Source organism: Hippopotamus amphibius, chromosome 8 (genome assembly GCF_030028045.1).
Source record: "Hippopotamus amphibius kiboko isolate mHipAmp2 chromosome 8, mHipAmp2.hap2, whole genome shotgun sequence".
In the NCBI taxonomy this organism is placed as follows: domain Eukaryota; kingdom Metazoa; phylum Chordata; class Mammalia; order Artiodactyla; family Hippopotamidae; genus Hippopotamus; species Hippopotamus amphibius.
In genome coordinates this window covers 25,236,141-25,256,047 of record NC_080193.1, presented here as the reverse complement: position 1 = coordinate 25,256,047, position 19,907 = coordinate 25,236,141, and the positions used below count along the sequence as shown (strand labels likewise).

The window sequence follows — 19,907 nt, the reverse complement described above, 5'->3', positions numbered from 1 at the left end:
GTGGGTGACGGGCAGACCCGGGGAGGTGGGACTGACTGTGTGGATTGGGGCTCACGGCTGTCACTCCGAAAGGGTGGGGCTTTTTTTTTTTTAAAAGACAAATTTTTAAGGCAGACCCGGAGTCCGCACGGGGCACCGTGGCGCTCGCGTCCGTGCTGGATGCAGTCTCGGCGGAGCGCGGCCGGCGCGCGGGCGGCGAGGTCCCCGGGCCCGCGGGTCCTCCTCCGCGCGAGGTTAGCGCGCATCCCCCCGGCGCCGGGGGCAGCCCCACGTCCTCGGAGCCGGCGGTGCGCGCCGCGCGCCTAGGGCCCCGCGAGCCGGAGCCGGGGCTGGAGCCGGGGCCGGGGCGGGCGGCGCGGGGAGCGGCTGCGCCCCGCCAAACTTTGGGCGCCGGCGCGCGCCCCGGGGCGAGGTGGGGCGGGATGGGGGCCGTGCGCCCGGGCGCTCCGAGCCGCTCCGCGCGCCGCGCCGCCCGGCCGGGGGTCCCCGCGCCGCCTCCGCCCGCGCCCCGGGCGCTGCAGCCCCGCCACTCCGCCGTCGCCCGCTAGCCCACCCGGAGCCGCCCGCCCCGCGTCCCCGCGCTCCCGGAGCCGCCCTTTGGGGGCCAGCTGGGGGCCAGTCCTCGCTGGGTAAAGGGAAAGGAACAAATCCGCGTGGATGAAAATAAAAATATCCTAGTGGGGGTGAAAGGGAGGTGGGGTTTGCCTGCGCGCGCGTTGGACTCGGGAGAGCAACTCCGGAGCGGCGCGCGGTGTCGCCTCCCGGCCGGCCATGGACTGGCGGGAGGAGGACGCAGGGGGCCGCGGCCGTTCGCACCCCTAGCCCGGCGCTCCCTTGCCGTCCTGCCCCTCTCCGGCCCTCCGGGGGCTTGGCGACCGTGTCTTCATCGCCCAGACGGCGCTGGGGAGCCGAAGATCTGTGCTCCGGGTCTCCGAGATGTGCGGTTCTGCGATGGGGACGCTGTGGCACCATTGGTCCCCCGTGCTCATCAGCCTGGCCGCCCTCTTCTCCAAAGGTGAGGGGACGCCGCCGCCACCTGGGGCCCCGGGACGAACTTTGCTGAGAGCGAGTGTGTGGGAGGGTGTGCGTGGATGGGGGTGGCCGGGAAAGTGGGTGGGGGTGTGCGTTCGTGCGTGTGCACGCGCGCGTGCGGCGGCCAAGGTCCTCCGCGGTCCCTTTGCAGCAGGTGCCTCCCCGGAAGACTTGGGCGGGAGGCCCTGAGAGAGAGCCAGGGAAGGAAAAAGAGTCCCGTCCACCCGACAGCGTTTTCGACTCGGGGAGGGGGCCGTGGAGACCTTGAAAGGAGAGGTGGGCACTGGGAGGGCTGAGCAAGATGTCAAAGGAAGAGCTTGAAATGACCTCCTGGAAAGGTTCAGGCATTTGGACTTGAATTTTCCTGCTGGCACGGACTGGTGAGGAAATCATTCCAGAGCACACCTCTGTATGAGAATGCCGTTGAGGGCTGCTATGCCTCAGGCATGCGTGGGGCTAGCTCCGGAGAGGTGGCCTTGAGTTTCTCTAAGAGAGGTTTTGGGGGCAGGCTTCTCTCCGTTTGCCTTCTGTGGCTGTTGGTCCGGTGGCAGCATCCGTGCGTGTTGGACGCGGAGCTTAAAGCATTCTTGTCACTTGCGTTATCCCAGCAGAGCCCCTGACTTGCAGCTGTGAGAAGAGCAGGGATTCCCCATCTGCTTGGCTCCCCTTCTGTCGGCATCCCTGTCTGTCATTGGCACAGCAAGCTTGGAAGCTCAGGACACGAGTTCCTTGAAGGGAAATTATTTGATTCACACAGGGGGTTGTGGAAAGGACCAGCAATTCTTTCTTCTTACTTATCAGGTCTCTATTTGTGTGTGGTTCCCACAAGAGCCTCTTTCCTACAGAGAAATGTATTAGGAGCAAAGTGGAGTATCTTAGCAGTTTCCCATGTGCGTCCCCAAATCCCTGTAAACAGATTCTTTCCTGAGATTTTCGAGATAAGATCTCTCTCAGAAACTTCAAAGCCAATTATCATGCACAGAGCCTTTTAATTACAGGAATTTTCTGTTCTCTGAGCTCTTCCGGCATCACTGAGCTTACATTGCTTTGGATCTGACAATAGGCAGCTTTTGTGCTGCTGTGATTTAGGAAGAGGGTGACCTGCGTCCTCCGTGCTTGGCTCTCTTTTCAAGTGTGGTGGTGATGGGCTCATGTCTCCTAATTATGAGTTAGAACAATTCTGAGGACCAGCGCCTCGGGGATTTGTGATGTGCACAAGAAACGGAAGAAAAGAAAAGGTTGATGAATTCAGTGAATCCAACCCAGGCAGACGTGAGGTTAAAAAAACCCACATCCACAGCAACAACAGCCCAGGAGACTTGCCTGCTGCTACGAGGCACATTTTTTATTGGTTGTCACTTGGTTTGATAATAGGAATAGACTCCTGTTTTTATGCTGCAATAACAAGATTTTATTAAGAAACGCACAGAATAGCTTTGTAAATATGACCTAACGATTGTGTTTCCTGGGTTAGGTACATACATAGTTCTGTTACTGATTTCTTTGTTCAGCTGAGCAGGGTTGAAGAGAACTGTATTTCCCCTGATGGTTCTGAACTTTTCCAAGTGGAGACACTGAAAATGTCCTTAAAATGAGGAACTCTGATGTGGAGGTCTCGGCTTGTGGCAAGATGCTATAAGCCCAGCCTCTGGCATACTTCGAGTTTAACAGCTCTAAACCCATCCCGCTGTAGAAAATTTCCTGGTGCAGACATGATTTCTAAACACAGGGACTGTTCAGTTCTTTTTCTAATATGTTCAAATCACTTTCCCCTCTCAGATCCTCTGACCACCTGAAAGTGCTAAACTGGCTTGAAATCCAAGATGGATTATATTTAAGAGGATTTTCATTGGAAGGAAACATATTCATAGACACACACCATCCAAAGTGCCTAATTTGTGTGGGTCTGATGGGAAGATGGAGATTATTACTGAATATTAAATATATGCTTCAGGACATTATTGTTTTTCGTGTATTGCCTTAGTTCTTTCCAACGATGAAGCCTTGGAGGAACAGATGTGCACATTTTCATAGCAGGCTAATGTCTTTGAACTTCACATATGTTTAAATTTTATGAGCAAGAAGTGACTGGTCGCAGAACAGCCTCATAGATCTTTTGAAAATCAAATAAAAATAAAATTTCATTGCTTGCATTTCTATCCCTTGGGACTTGGGAACTATACTATGAAACAAAAAGTTTTACCAGCACGGTTTTCAGGTGGTAACTTTTCCTGGAGAATGGCCTTATATCAAGTTGTCAGAGAGCTTGTGTCTTATGTTTAGGGTCTAGTCTTCCTTGGGAACTTGATGCAGATTACAGCTGTGCCAGCTTGCAGACGTTTTATTTAAATATTGATTTAGGCTGCGCCAGGTCTTAGTCGCTGCACGCAGACTCCTTAGTTGTAGTATGCGGACTCCTTAGTTGCGGTATGCGGACTCCTAGCTGTGGCAGGCACGTTGGGATCTAGTTCCCCAACCAGGGGTTGAACTTGGTGCCCCCTACATTGGGAGAGCTGAGTCTTCTCCATTGGCCTGCCGGGGAAGTCCCTTGCAGATGTGTTTTAATATGTTACTATTCACTTTGTGGGAAGAGGCAGGGAATGGAAAGTAAAGGGGCCCAAAGACAAATTAATGAGGCGAGGGAGGAGCAAAGAGCCAGGTGGGTTTTCAGTACAAAGTCAGGAAGGTTGCACCATGTAGGCTGCTTGTCATGACCCTGACGTGCATCCCCCAGATTTATGTTCTCTTGCAAATGCCGGTGAGAAGCAGACACTCAGAGGCCTGGGATCCTGGGAGAGGAGCTGCTGCTGGTGATGGGCCCCCATCTCCTGGCTGTGCTGGCCACGTGCTCTGCCTGCATCCAGCGATGGAGTGCAGCCAGCCTCCTGGGCAGTGGCTTTGTGAGGGCACCTTCCCGCAGAGTGTTTCCGCCTTGATCGCTTCCCTCTTTGATCAGAAGTGAAGCATCAGGGTGGCTGAGCATCACCTCTTACTTGGGAAATATCCTCCCACAGCCCTGGAGCAGAAGGAGCTTGGGTTTACAGCGACACCTTGTCCAGGCTCTCAGGTGAGGAAGAAGTATCCACGTTGGGGTGTGTGAGTGTGTGTGTGTGTGTGTGTGTGTGTGTGTGAGAGAGAGAGAGAGACATGGACAGAGACAGACTAGACTTTATTGCTTATATTTAAACACTGTCAAAATTAAAAGGCTAGGAAATGGGGACACCATAAAGTTTCATTTTTCTTGAGTTTAGAAAGTTAAGTTCTAAATATGATTTTATAAAAAAATATACTTATATGCATAGAAGGTTAGAATTCTCAGTATTAAGATCTGTTTAATTTAGTTCAACTCTGAAAGCCAAGAGAAACTGAAAAACAAAACAAAAACTCCAAAAATACCCTATTGCATAAGCTTATACTGTCCTACATTTTAAATTCATCTATCCATTTATTCATTCACTCATTTATTCAACCAGTCATTATCCACCCATCTATGTATCCATCCATCAATCCATCCATCCATGCATCCATCCATCCATCCATGCATCCATTTATCCATCCTTCCATGCATCCATGCATGCTTCCATGCATGTGTCCATCCATCCGTCTATCCATACATCCATAAAATTTGATACTTCAACAAATATTAAAGGCCACAGGCTTTCAGAGAGTGCAAAACTCTGCAGGAACTATTTGCCAGTGTTCTGAGGACACAGGGTTAGTTAGGAAGGTACTACAGTCTCCTTCGATCAAGATAGTTCACCACCAGTCATTCCTCTAGCTTGTAAAGTGCACAAACCGTCTGGGATTTAAAGTCATGAGCTCAAGCCACCCCCTCCCCCGTTCCGTGTTCAGTTCCCTTTTCCTTTCCTCTCCTAGTTTTCTTGGTCCCCTCCCCTTCCTTATCCTTATTTTATCACAATAACTGCTTTTGGAGCACCAATTGTATACCCCACACCGTGCTGGCCATAGGAGTACAGTAGTGACAGGAACCCATACAGATACGGTTACTGCCTTACCGGAACTGGCAGTTTATAGAGGAGATAGCGAAAGATGTTAATTACATAAAAATGTATGTTGGCGTTGGACTTCCGAGAGCGTCTGAGGGATGGGTTGGTGCTAACGAGGCAGGGGGTGGGGGGTATGTGAGCGGGAGGGTGCAGACACGTACGCGGACTCCAGAGGGCCCGTGTCGCTGGACAGAGAGAGCAGTGGCGCCTGTGGTACTGCGTGAAGGGACAGGTTGGGAAGTGGCCACACTGAACTAGGGACAGGCAGCGGTCAGGTATGGTGTGGAGGTGTCTGTGGCATGTCCTAGTTCACCGTGTTGTCCTGGTGAGGTTAGTGATGGCAGCCTCTTTCACTCTCAGAAGGGTGCAGTTGGGCGATGAATTCTGTAGTCGCCCCTTCACAGGCGGTGTTGAGGACGGGAGGGAGGGTGCGGAGGGATTTTAATCAGAGGGTCTGTAAATTTCCTGCGGCTACCTTAACACATTACCTCAAACTTAAAGCAACAGAACTTCACTCTCACATAGTCCTGGAGGCCAGGAGTCCAAAATCAGTGTCCCTGGGCCAAAATCAAGGTGTCAGCAGGGGGCTCTTGGGGGAGAATCGTGCCAGCTCCTGGTGGTTGCCTGTGGTCCTTACCTTAGGGCAGCATCCTTGCAGTCTTCAAGGTAGTGTCTTCCCATCTCTCTAGGGTCCGTCCTCATACCTCCTTTTTCTTGCCTCTAAAACCTCCTGTCGCCTCCCTCTTATGTAAGGATTCATGTGGCTGGATTTAGGCACCAGCGGAGCAATCCAGATCATCTCCTATCTTATCTTTTTTTTAATAAATTTATTTTTATCTGTTGGCTCCATTGGGTCTTCATTGCTGCGCACGGGCTTTCTGTAGTTGTGGAGAGCAGGGGCTACTCTTCATTGCGGTGCTTGGGCTTCTCATTGCGGTGGTTTTTCTTGTTGTGGAGCATGGGCTCTAGGTGCGGGGGCTTCAGTAGTTGTGGCTTATGGGCTCAGTAGTTGTGGCTCTCGGGCTCTAGAGCACAGGCTTGGTAGTTGTGACCCACAGGTTTAGTTGCTCCGTGGCATGTGGGATCCTCCCGGACCTGGGCTCGAGCCCGTGTCCCCTGCACTGGCAGGTGGATTCTTAACTACTGTGCTACCAGGGAAGCCCTCCCATCTTATCTTAATCACACCCGCAAAGACTCCTCTCCCTTTTTTCCCCCAAATAAGGTGACATTCACAGGTTCAAGGGATTTGGACAAGGGTATCTTTTGGTGGTGGTGGTGGGGTACTTTTCAACTTTCTACAGGGGTGGCACATTCTAAAACCATTTTCTGTCTCATCTCCTAAATTTTAAGTACCTCTGGAGGCAATATCTGTGTATTTTTTCTCTTTGATTTCTCTCCAGTACTTAATTTAGTACTTTGGACACTGCAAGGGCTCAATAAGTTTTAGGGATCCTTGAGACTGTAGACTGTTGCTAAAAGAAACTTTGCACAACAGTAAAATGATTTGATGCTATTCCCCGCAGTAATTCAAAGTACTGCAGGAAATACTTTGGTTGATAATAATAACAGCGAATTTTAAAGTAATTATTGTATGCCAGGCACTGCTCTGAATGATTGCGGAAAATGGTTTTTGTGAATTTGCAGATAAACCCAGTGGGGTAGATTTTATTCGCCCCATTTTATAGATGCAGAAATGGACACTCAGAGAGGTTAAGTAACTTGTCCAAGCTCTTACAACTAAAGTGGCACAGTCTGAATTCTGGTGCTGTAGCTCTCACCATTAACTGTTTTGCATTCTGCTCGTGATTTTGTATAATAACTAAAAACGAATCCATTTGTCAGGCAAAAATTACAAGTGATGCTGGACTTGCTGAAGGTTGAGTGCAGAGAGGTTTCCGTGGAGTTTCAGCTCCAAAGCCTTGGATGTGGCTTATTATTTGTTGAAGGAATGAAGAAGTGAATATCCTGTTTTTTAACTTTCTCAGCCTTCATTTCTCCAACAGCAATCAGGCATGATACCTGCAAGGGACTAAAACATATATTTTAATCCCACAGCTGTCACAAAGGTGGAGGAGGGGATCTGATGATGTGAAATTGTGTGGTTGTCTCCTAGGGCAGGATGCTGAAGAGTCTTCGGCTTTGCTCCCTGCATCCCAGTGTCCCATCATTCATGGGGGAGGGGAGACTGACAAGGCCTCTTTTCCTCCAGGACTAAAAGTCTGGGGAGATCTTTAGTAAAGAATGAGGAAGAAGCATGTAGCATGAGGGCAGACAAGTATTTTTCCTGTTTCCAGAAGGAGAATGTTGGGTTCTGTGAACATATGGATTGATGAGTTTGACTTTTGATGCCAGACAACAAGCTTGAATGAATTATAGGGAGAATATTGTGAAGGTTTGAGCAGAAGCGAGTGGTGATCACAGGAAACCAGCATGGATTTGTCGTGACATGAGATCAAAGACTCAGGATATTTCTATATCACTTTTGTCACTTACTTTTAAAAATCTGCTTTAAAAAAAAATCTAGGACGAATTAAGAGGAGCACCCAACAGCCTGAAGACATGATCGTCTTCTCTTAAAAATCAGTGTTAAGGGTCCCTTTTATTTATTTTTTAAATTATTTTTTGTCAACTCTTTAAATTTTTTCAAAATTTGGCTTCTTTTTAAATTTTATTTATTAAAAAATTTTGTGTCAGAGTGCTGATTTTTTTTTAATTGAGGTATAGTTGATTTACAATGTTGTGCCAATCTCTGCTGTACAGCAAAGTGACTCAGTTGTATACGTGTAGACATTCTTTTTTTAATATTCTTTTCCATTATGATTTATCACAGGATATTGACTATAGTTCCCTGTGCTATACGGTAGTGGGGACTTGTTGTTTATCTGTTTTATATATAGTAGTTGTTATCTGCTAACCCCAAGGTCCTAACCCTCCCCTACCTCTCCCCCTTGGCAGCTACAAGCCTGTTCTCTCTGTCTGTGATTCTGTTTCACAGATGGTTCATTTGTGTCATATTTTAGATTCCACATGTAAGTGATCTCATATGGTATTTGTCTTTCTCTGTCTGACTTCACTTAGTATGATAATCTCTGGTTGCATCCATATTGCTGTAAATGGCATTATTTCATCCTTTTTTTATGGCTGAGTAATATTCCATTGTATATATGTACCACATCTTCTTTATCCATTCATCTGTTGATGGACATTTAGGCTGTTTCTATGTCTTGGCTGTTGTAAATAGTGCTGCTGTGAACATAGGGGTGCATGTGTCTTTTTGAATTAGAGTTTCATCTGGGTATATGCCCAGGAGTGGGATTGCTGGATCATATGGTAATTCTATTTTTAGTTTTCTGAGGCGCCTCCACAGTTTTTCATAGTGGCTGCACCAACTTACATTCCCACCAACAGTGTAAGAGGGTTCAAAGAGTCCCTTCTATACAGACGTATCACCAGATATGTCTGTCCCGTCAAGTTCCAGAAATTAAGAATCTATAAGAGAGGAAGGCCCTTGAACTTAAAGGAAACAGATTTGTGACCTGCATTCAGAAAGAGATTAAGTACATATTGTCACAACAGAATAGCAGTAAAGGAGGTTCAAAAATACGTTTGAAAGAGTTGGAAGGGAATAAAAGCTTCTCTCTCTCTCTTTCTCTGAACTAAAGCCTAGAAATGAGACTCAGATATACATCTGAAAAGACAGGCAGTCACAAAGAGTTTTTAGCCCTTAGTGACATTAGTTATTTTCCTCATGTAAAAAACAATAACTTCTTATGTTTATGGGAGAATCACTGAGCAGGCTCACTGAGTAAAGGAGGTGGCAGTCAGATTTCATTTTTGTTGTTTTTCTGTTTATGTGTTCGGTCAGGAAAGCCATGTTGGTATGTGGGGATGATACTTAAGTTATAATACAACTGTTGAGGTTCTCAAGGTTCTGGACACAATCTCTTAGGGCATTGTGGCAGGAAAAGGTTTTGATATCAAAACTGGTGTTGAGTCCATCAACAGATGAATGGATAAAGAAGATGCGGTACATATATACAATGGAATATTACTCAGCTGTAAAAAGGAATGAAATTGGGACATTTGTAGAGACATGGGTGGACTTAGAGACTTACAGAGTGAAGTAAGTCAGAAAGAGAAAAACAAATATATATTAATGCATATATGCAGAATATAGAAAAATGTTACAAATCAACTGGTTTGCAAGGCAGAAATAGAGACACAGATGTAGAGAACAAATATATGGACACCAAGTGGCAGGGGTGGGTGTTGGGGGGGATGAATTGGGAGATTGGGATTGCCATACATATGTTACTACTAAGAAAAAAATATCAAATTGTACACTTTAAATATATGCAGTTTATTGTATGTCAGTTGTATTTCAATAAAAGTTCTTAAAAAAAAAAGATGTTGATGTCACCAATGCTTGGCCCGCTCTGAGACCTTGTCACCCTCTAAGTCTCATCCCTTTAGCAGGTAAAACACGGCAGCCACAGCCTCTCACTATAGCAGAAAGCACAGGACAGAAAAGCCAGGTTCCTGACGATTTCCAACAAAAGACAAAAGATTTGGAAAAACATATGTTCACAGGCATACGTTTCCTTGGTGCCTCTCTCCTTCCTCACCTCAGTAAATATTTTTTTTACTGGGGGAGCGGGGAGGAGGATTTAGAGGTTAGCTCAGAGCCCAGAGTGCTTTTGAGATGCTCTTTGGCACTTCGCTCCAAGGATGAAATACAGCAATATATGTTCGATTTCCCCAATATATTTGGAGATTCATAGATGAAGAGAACCTGCTGTAAATTGCTGGAGGAGGAGGCAGAAGGAATGTTTGTGTGCGGTGACTGCACTGTGTGCTCCAGGGAGGTGCTGGGAGTGGCAGGATATTTTCCAGATCAGTCCAGGAAGCTGGTGCAGACTTGGCAGAAGGAAGCTCAGTAAACCCGGAGGAGGCTTTGCGGTCAAGATGGTGGTGGAAGCATCGCTGTGGTCTGCATGGACTGACCACAGGAGACCGAGTGCCATTTGGGCCAATGACAGAGCCTGTAGTTGAAGTGAACCCTCCTGGTTGTTGTGGGCGCTTTGAATCTTTCAGAACTTACACATGGTCCCTGTGATAATTGGAGGTGGGGGGCATTGTTTGGCTACTGGGTGAAATGGGAAATCCAAACAGAAACGAAGTTCCATCCTGTAAAAAGGAAGATGTGCATTTCTTGCTGTCTGAGGCTGGGGACCGAGTTTGCATTCACTCCAGCACCCTTGTCAACACGTTGGACAAACACACCTGGGTGGCAGTGAACCTCGGCTGATGGTGGCCGATGGCTGCTGTCAACCTTGAGCGTGGTCTGCGGGCTCTCGTACCAGGACCCCATCCCAGCCTCTCCCAGGTGTATGTTTGTATCAGAGGCTGCCTGTGACAATATACGAGACGCTCTTTCCTGAGAGGAGCAGGTACACAGGAGGAGAGCCAAGATGCTGTGTGGCAGAATTGCTCTGGGAAAGATCTGAGGTTAGAACAATCCAACACTTGAGATAAGTGGATAGTGCTACCCGCTAAACTTGGGGCCGTAAATGCCAGCTGGGGAAGTACAGCAGCCAAGAGCTTGAGAGGGCCATGTGCAAAGACTGAGTGGAGGGATATTTAAGGACTTGATCTATTAAAACTGTCTCTTTCTCAAGTTCCTTTTCTAAGAAATACTTCTTAAGCCTTAGTACCAGGAAAAAAAAAAAAGCTGTGTTTATCCTGAGAAATAGTTTACACTTTATCCTATGAACACCGTGAATTTTCTAAGTGAATTTCCAAGTGTCCTAGGAGTCTTGGAGCCAACTTTGCTATTTATAAGTCTGGGAATTTAAGAGACACATCTTGTGACTCAGCTTCATCCTTGGCTTTATTTTGTTTTCCTTATTCTGTCTCTCTTGTCTGTTTCCTTGCCTACTTCTTCTGTCTCAGTGCGTTTATTTTTTGTAAGCTACTTCAAAGTAATCCTGACATGAGGGAGAGGTAAAAATAAATAATCTCACTACCCAAAGATGACTGCCTCAACAGTTTGAGGTCTTTCGTTCTAGTTGTTTTTCTATGAATTTTTAAAACAGTTGTGTTCACACCGTCTCTGGGACACATAATTGGTTTTTGACTTTTTTCAGTTCATATGTTTATATAAGCATTTCCTCATGTTTTAAAAATGTATCAGGGATATATTTTCGATGCCTGTGCCATAGCTTAAAATTTTCAGCTTTTGCTGCACAATTATATAATGTATAGTTTTCTGCTATTATGAGGAAATAATTATCTTTGTGTGTAATTTTTGCTTTGAGTTACTTTCTTAGACAGAGTCACAGTTATTTAATTACTGGGCCAAAGAGTATAGGTAGAGCTTTGGCTGCTAAGTTCTTTTCCAGAAGAGCTCACGTTTTTGTGCAGGTGTTAACAATACGTGAGAGCATCTGCTATTGAACCTTGCTGCTCTTGGCGATGGCTCGTGGGTGTCTGCTGTACCCCTCAGTCTTTGCTGAGTGCCTTGGTGGCCCTGAAAAGTATTCAAAAGTGTCACGGAGAGAGTCACATTGAGGATGTGGCTTCTAAGGCCCCGAAGCTGTTTTCCTCCAAGTGCAGTCCAGCACCCTGCAATGCTTTGCCTCTTGAAGGCTGCGGGGTTGGAGCAGGTGAGGTCACACAGTCTGGCCAGTGGGGAAGATGTAGAGCTGCTTACAGTGGGTGCTCCCGGGGATGCTGTGTGCAGAGGACCTCAGTCAACAGATAACATGGAGGTAAAGAGACTGTGGCTTCAAGGTTATGAGGGAAAAAGAAAATACATTCAGGAATGGCATGGGAAGGATGCAATTTAGTTACCTGGGAAGATGAAGTCCCTTCAGGACGAGCTGTTTTGGAATCACCATTATAGAACAGAATGAAAAAAACAGGTGGACACTTAAACTTGGAATTCCTTGATTCTGTGATGTTGATAGAATTTGAAAGGCCCCCGCTGCCTAAATACAGCAAAAAATACTCAAGTTCAGCCCCGCGATCGACCTAGTTCTCATATTTTGTCTCCAACAGGGACTGTCATTCGTACTGAGCACCGAGGGCTTTGATGTGTTTATCCAACAATTATTTTTTGAGGGCAAGTTCTAAACAAAGTGAGATAGGCTCTGAGGATGTGCCAATAATTATGAAATCAACTCTGCCCTCAAAGTGGGGGAGACTGAGACCTGAAACCTGAAGTCCTACCTGTCTCTGGTAAGCAGCTGAATACAGGTATGGAAAAGTCTTTGATTAAGTGGAGAAAGGAAGGAATGACAGCCTTGATTTCCCCTTAGAACCCTTTAGAGATCTTTTCTTTCTTGGGGTCTCGCTGTGCAGCATGCGGGATCTTAGTTCCCCAACCAGGGATGGAGCTGATGCCCCCTGCAGTGGAAGTGCTGAGTCTCAACCGCTGGACCGCCAGGGAAGTCCCTAGAGATCTTTGCTATGGTCTGTGCTGGTTCCGTGTCTGCTGGGGTTCTCAGTTGCTGACAACAGAATCTGCTGCAGCAGAGATGGAATTTCTGGATTGTGTGAGGGGTGTGTAGACGTGCCGTGTGCACCAGGGACCCAGGCTTGGGGAGGAACAGCAGCCGGCAGAAACCCTGTTCCAGTCCAGCATCCCGCTATCACCATTGCCTTCCTCGCAGCTGCTCATGGGATCTGGTGCTACACTCCCTCCGGGCCACCTGACCGAACCAAACACTCTTCTACTCTCCGTTTGTAGAAGGACTGATCTTGTGTAGCCCCTCCCTCACCTTGCTCATTGCCTCCCTCTGGGTTTTCAATGGATGCATCTTTTCGGTGGCGCCCAAGCTGGGTCTGGAACCCGAGCATCTGAGAGATACCTGCCTGCTTTGCTGTCAGGACTCCAGGCCTCTTCAGTCCAGGAAGGTGCACCAGCAGAGACCTGCAATTGGTGTGAAATGTGCCAGTTTTTGGTATCCAAAGAAATCCTCATCTTGTTAAAATTGATTTTAGTGACATTGCCAAAATCCTGTTAAAATATCTCATCTGTGTTACTTTTCTCTTCCCAGGAGGACTGTGGGAAGGAAACAAGGACACTTATTGTGTGTTTCTCACATTCCTGGTCATGGTGTTGGGGAACAGGTACTCAGTGAATGGCTGATTCGATTTAGATTTTTCTAGACAGTCTTCTAGGATTTGGAAGTATTCCTTGGGTTTCTTTGCACTGGAGGCTGTGAAGAGGAGGTACCATTTTATCACCCCAAAGACCTCTAGATTTCTGTCCTCAGTCAGCCTTTAACAGAGGCTGTGAAGGAAGAAATCAAGGTGGGTCTTCAGCTATGAGACTCCTTTTTTTGGAATAAGAAGCAGAATGTAAGAGAATCCTCAGGAAGCCATGGATTGGATAGAAGAATTCTGCCTGAGTTTCATTTATTTAAGGAAATACTTTCTAGTGATGAATAACTAGACATATTTAGTTTGCAGGTACAAAACAAAAATCTAAAATTGCCTAAGGGATGCATTTGTGAGGATGAGTTGGTATGATGGGTAAGCTATGATGTGATATATATGATAGGTATGTGTATATATATAAAATATGTGATTTATCACATATATATTACATGCATATATACATTATACATATGCATATATATTACATATGTAATACACCAATACCCATGTCTCTGTGCCTTAATTTGACAACGGTTTTTGTCTTATTTGGTTAGAGTCTAGTCGACCCTCTTTGACTTTGTAGTTACGCCATTTTGGACACATGACAGTACGGGATGAGAGGGCTAGGAGATTACATGGGATGCATTTAAGGTTCAGATTTGGAAATGGCTTCATTGCACCCACATCCCATTGACCAGCATTAGAAACAGAGCCTCCATCTAACTGCAGGAAGGACTGGGAAATGTAGAGGAGCATGTATATATTTGGTAAACATTACTAGTCTCCGCCAAAAAGAAAAAGGAAATGTACTGGTTCACAAAGCTGAAATTCTGGGGTGCAGTTCTGGCATCAGGCAAGGCTTGATCCAGGTGCTAATGTGATGCCAAAGGGACCTAGAATCTCTTTGCTCCTCTTTAACTGTATTGGTTCTGTTCTAACACACACTGTCTTTCATTTAAGCAAGATGCTTCCCCAGCTCAGAATTACACCTTTTCACCCTAAATTAAGTAAATGGAGCATTTTTCGTAGTAGTTCCATCAAAGTTCTGGACCCGCCTCTTAGAGGCTCACATCAATCTGTGAGCCTTCCTGAATCAGTCACTGAGTGCAGAAGGATGGGATAGGTGCAGGCTGATTAGCGGCTCAAGTTTAGCCGATAAGCTCCCCCTTTGGAGCCTGGAGTAGGAACCCACCCAGACCACCTGATACGAAAATAAGAGGTTATGCAAAATAATGCAGAATACTTTTACCAAAAGTGGGGAGATGGATGCTGGATGGTTGATAAAAACATTAGTATTCCACTCTTAGGGTCATTTTCATTTCCAACCTAATATGAAAATCTTCACATATTTGACCTTACAGAGAATTTTGTATTTTTGCCCAGACGACTACTCCCAATATAGAACTGTCCCCTCTCGGAGAAATTACTTTATCCTTTGAATGTTTGTTTAAATGTAATGTACGCTTTTGTTTTCAATGATTGTAATTTTTCAGAGTCCTTAATTAGATGTAAAAACTATGCACGATGGAAATTACCATTGTGAATAAATATTTGCATTATGGGCGGTTAAAAGCAAGCATCAAAACACACAATTGCTTGTTTTACAAGCATTCAATATTTTGAAATGTGAGATCAGTGAAACTACTGAGAATTCTATTGAAAGGGAGAAAGAACAGCTTAAATAATATTATTTACATTTTCAAGGGAACAGCGTCAACCAAAGCAGGGAAAACAGTGATTTGGATGCACAGAAATGTAAAAGCAGCTTAGCACTGAGTTCTGCCTTTTCCCTTTAAGTTCTGCATATCTGGTTCCCATAAAGGGAGTGTTCTGCTTGGTTTTCTTAATTAGGTAATACACATTGAGTTTTGCCTGTACTTCAGATAAATGTAACCTTAACACAATGTGGAAGAGCAGTTTCCAAGATATTCCGGTATTATAGATAACCTAATATTTACATTTTGGGAAGGACCAAAGCTTGCAGTGCACATTTGGGCCAAATGCCACCTTTTTGCTATTCTAAAATCTTTTTTCTGGAATTATTTTGGATGTGGTAAAGAGATCTTTGATAGCGGAAGGACATTATTACTATTCTTTTATGATTGGAATTTAAAAGGCGGCTTTGTGAATCTAAAGGATCCAAAACAAATAAAGCAAGAGGGTGCTATATGCCTTCGACAGATAAGGAGGGAAAAAATGCTTTTTTTAAAAAGATGTTTATTGAAATATAGTTGATTTACAATGTTGTGTTAGTTTCAGGTGTACAGCAAAGTGACTCAGTTATACATACGTATCTATCGATATTTCTATCTACATATATATACATTATAAATACATATTCTTTTTTTTTTCCAGTTACCTTGGAGTTTATTTAAACTAAGAGAAAAAGGTCATAATGTTTTCATGCAGTACACGTCCTTCTTTAAATAACAATTCTGACAAATAACAGAAGGAATTAAGGAATGCTGCACTTGTGATCCATACAAAATACCAGCATTTTGGGTTGTACATAATTTAAAGAAATGTCCCAAACACTTTTCAAAATACTGTTGTAGCCCATACACAGAGGCAGGCCTTAGGTGGCCATAGGAATGCAGTTTAGTAAATAAAGAAAAAAAATCACACTGGAACTATTATTCAATTTCTTCAAAATCACTGAGCAAGAGAACTTTCATACTGATTTTGCATAACTTCTCTGCAGTACCTTGACTTAATCCAAGAGCAAAAGTTAAGACTCTCCTCCTCTATTTATGGTAAACAACTGCATGGTAAACTTAGATGACTTTTCCCCCTGGATTTTACCTCGGAGGGGCCTTTTTAAATTTTTAATGCAAAAGAGGGCAGGTTTGGCACTTTTATACTGATGTCACCAATGTTAATATTTCTTGGGATCTCAGGAAGATTCATATTCTTTACAGCTGATACAGCACAGGCTGGAGCTCCTGCTAAGCCAGCCTCAGATTTCTCAAGTTTCTTTTGTGCATCAATTTGTGTAACACTCTCATTCATGTTGGTCTCCAATACCAATCCCCCCAGCACCATTTCTGCAAGAATATCGTGAACCTTGTCTACATGGAAAATTAAATCCAGTTCACAGACGTTTTCAACACGCTTGTCTAATGTTTCCACAGATACTTGAATTAGATCTAAAATGCCAAGTTCACTTTCTGAAGAATCCACGCAGAAGACAAAATATAACGTTACATAATGTCTATAAATCAGTTTGTTGTCCGATCCTCCAATTAATAATCCTCCTTCTAGGAAACTACAAACATTTTCATCTCTCTTAGACACCAAATGGAATGCCTCCCTGATGATTTGCTGTTGTGTATCTTCACGGTAGGGCTGCTAGAACTTGGAGAGCAGGAAGATCGAGAGCAGGAGGATCGCCTTGATGTTGGCTGAGCCCCGCCGACCGGGTGGGAGCTGGGGGCGGGGCGGGGCGGGGGCGCGGGCCTCGCTTCAGGATCTCGCTGGCGATCTTTCCCCACCCGCCCCCTCCAGCACACCCGCGCGCCCCCCATATTCTTCTTTTACATTCTCTTCCATTATGTTATTACAAGATACGGAGTATCTTTTTTTAATGTAGTTTTTTATTGTGGTAAAAGTCACATATATAAAAACATACTATTTTAACTACATTTCACTGTACAGGTCAGTGGCATTAAGTACATTCACGTTGTTGTGCAACTCTCACCAGCATTCATCTCCCGAATTTTTCACCTTCCTAAACTGAAACTCTGTCCCCTTTCAACACTAACTCCCCATCCCCCACCCCACCCCCCCAGTTTCTGATTCTATGAATTTGACTATTCTAGGTACCTCGTATAAGTGGAATCAAACAGTATTTGTCTGCATCTACTGTGTATTGGAATGCATTTTTAAGGTTAACTTAAAGATATTGAATATCTTTTTTAAAAGCCTTCGGATTTCCTCCTGCAATTGGATGTCAGGGGTGTAGCCTTTGATTGACAGTGTCAGGTGGTACAAGTGGCCTGCAAATACATTTTCTGTGGCTTCCACAGTGAATCTCCTGTCATTATCTTGAGATCAGGAGATTTTCATAAAAGCATGCATTTTCCTGCTTCTTTTCTGTGGTGAGCAGCCCTGATACTTCTGCATGTCAACAGTGGTTCCAAGATGGTCAGCTGCTGTCACCACCAGACGCTCTGCACTGGGTCCCTTTTATTATATCTCTTCTATTCTTTCCTAGTTACATTATCCCTGGACTTGAACTACTAGAGAACTGGTGCCCTGGGTTTGGGTGTCCATCAGATGTGGGGAAATGGATGGGAATTCCTGTATTTCTTGAATCTGCCGAGCTTCACTCATTTATATCGTTTTGCTGAGCCCTGGATATGTGTGAATTTACAGTCTCTGCTGGGTAGTATTTACTTTTAATTTCCAGGAATTGTTTGATTTTGTTTACTGTTTTGTTTTTACTTATTTATTTGGAGCAGTGGCCTTGACACTAGAATATATGGATGGAGGGGTCATGCAAAGCCCTTCTGAGGGGTATGTAAGTGGAGATATTTGAAAAGAAATGCATTTACAAATCTTCAACTTCTGTATGTATTTGCTCTTAAACTTGATCTCTCGATATTAATTTACAATCACCCCATGCATCTTCTCTCTCTTCCCCCTCTCTTTCTGTCTCTCTGTCTCTGTCTCTCTCTCTCTCTCACACACACAACTTGTTTGATTTTACAATAGAAAGGTACCTCTCATCCATCTAGTGTCTTATTATGATTCATTTCTCCCAGGTGTTAAAACCTTCACAGTCCCCCAAGTACAATGATTAATTACAAATTTAATCAGAGCAGCCTAACACTTCCACCCCATAGCTCATTAAGAGGTCCATTTACAAGAAGAGAATTACTTTTTATTTAAAAAAAAATTTATCAAAATGTGTAATATATTTATGGTGAGTCATAATCATAGTTGTAACAATGCCAACTTGATGAAGTTTTTGAATACTGAGAGCCTTACAGTAAGAAGAAATGAAAAAGTTTAAGTTCAGTGTAGGCATGCCTATGTTTTTGTTGTAGGAAAGTATAATAGGATGATGGGTACATTACTTTCAAGATTAAAAGTTCATTATGTTAGGATACTTCTATGTCCTGGCTATTGTAAATAGTGCTGCAGTGAACATTGGGGTGCGTGTATCGTTTCAGGTTATGGTTTTCTCTGGATATATGCCCAGGAGTGGGATTGCAGGATCATACAGTAGCTCTATCTTTAGCTTTTTAAGGAACCTCCATACTGTTCTCCATAGTGGCTGCACCAACTTACATTCCCACCAACAGTGTAGGAGGGCCCGCTTTTCTCCACAGCCTCTCCAGCATTTGTTATTTGTAGACTTTTTGATGATGGCCATTCTGACTGGTGTGAGGTGATACCTCATTGTGGTTTTGATTTGCATTTCTCTGATAATTAGCGATGTTGAGCATCTTTTCATGTGCCTTTTGGCCATCTGTATGTCTTCTTTGGAGAAATGCCTATTTAGATCTTCCACCCATTTTTTTGATTGGGTTGTTTGTTTGTTTTTGATATTGAGCTGTATAAGCTTTTGTATATTTTGGAGATTAATATCTTGTTGGTTGCATCATTTAAACAACTTATATAAAACACAGAAATAAACCCACAGACATAGAAAACAAACTTATGGTTACCAAGGGGGAAGGAGGGGGTGGGGGATAAATTAGGAGTTTGGGATTAACAGATACACACTACTGTGTACAAAATAAACAACAAGGACACAGGAAATTATACTCAATATTTTGTAATAACCTATAAGGGGAAAGAATCTGAAAAAATATATACACACACACGTATATATATGTATACATATGTCTGAATCACTTTCCTATATACATGAAACTAACACAACATTGTAAATCAACTATACTTCAATGTAAAAAAAGTGGTATATTAGGATAAAATTCTGTAAGGGAACCAGAATGGAAATGTGAGTTTAGAGGAGAAAGAAACAATGTAACATTTCGATTGTTAATGAAGATTTTTAAACGATTTTATAAGTGGATGAAGGTGGGTGTCAAATCATTCTATTATTTATATTCGCATGGATGCAGTTGAAAGTGATGTAACAGTTTCATTTTAAATGTCAAGATGTACAACACCCTGGAAACTTTATCCTTAGCAACTATTGAAACTCTGATGAAAATATTAGATATCAGTTCTTAAATATCTATATGTATATCTGAATCACCTTCCTGTATATGTGAAACTAACATAAAATTTTAAATCAACTATACTTCAATTTAAAAAGTATATTACATTAGGATAAAATTCTGTAAAGGAACCAGAATGGAAATGTGAGTTTAGAGGAGAAAGAAACAATGTAACATTTCGATTGTTAATGAAGATTTTTAAACGATTTTATAAGTGGATGAAGGTGGGTGTCAAGTCATTCTATTATTTATATTCCCATGGATGCAGTTGAAAGAGTGATGTAACATTTTCATTTTAAATGTCAAGATGTACAGTACACTGAAAACTTTATCCTTAGCAACTATTGAAACTCTGATGAAAAATATTAGATATCAGTTTTTAAATGTGAAGTGGGTACCTAGTTTCAGAAGTTTTCTCCCAGGAGTGAGAGAAGCAATCCTCTTCGAAGATGACTGCCTTTAGAATAGTAGTTCTCAGCCGGGGTTAAATGTTAGAATAACGTGTCAAGCTTTC

At 43.8% G+C, this 19,907-nt stretch overlaps 1 protein-coding gene and 1 pseudogene across 1 annotated transcript in view; one reads left to right on the top strand and one right to left on the bottom strand.

Moving 5' to 3' along the window:
- The first annotated feature begins 900 nt into the window (after positions 1 to 900).
- Positions 901 to 19,907, top strand: part of TMEM132D (transmembrane protein 132D) — an 807,498-nt gene continuing 788,491 nt past the window's right edge. Inside the window, exon 1 of the mRNA XM_057747245.1 lies at positions 901 to 1,015. Within this exon, the coding sequence (XP_057603228.1) occupies positions 937 to 1,015 (79 nt within the window). The 5' untranslated portion in view covers positions 901 to 936. The remainder of the gene's footprint in view (positions 1,016 to 19,907) is intronic.
- The window catches only part of LOC130858344 (AP-3 complex subunit sigma-1-like), a 139,167-nt pseudogene continuing 135,279 nt past the window's right edge, over positions 16,020 to 19,907 (bottom strand).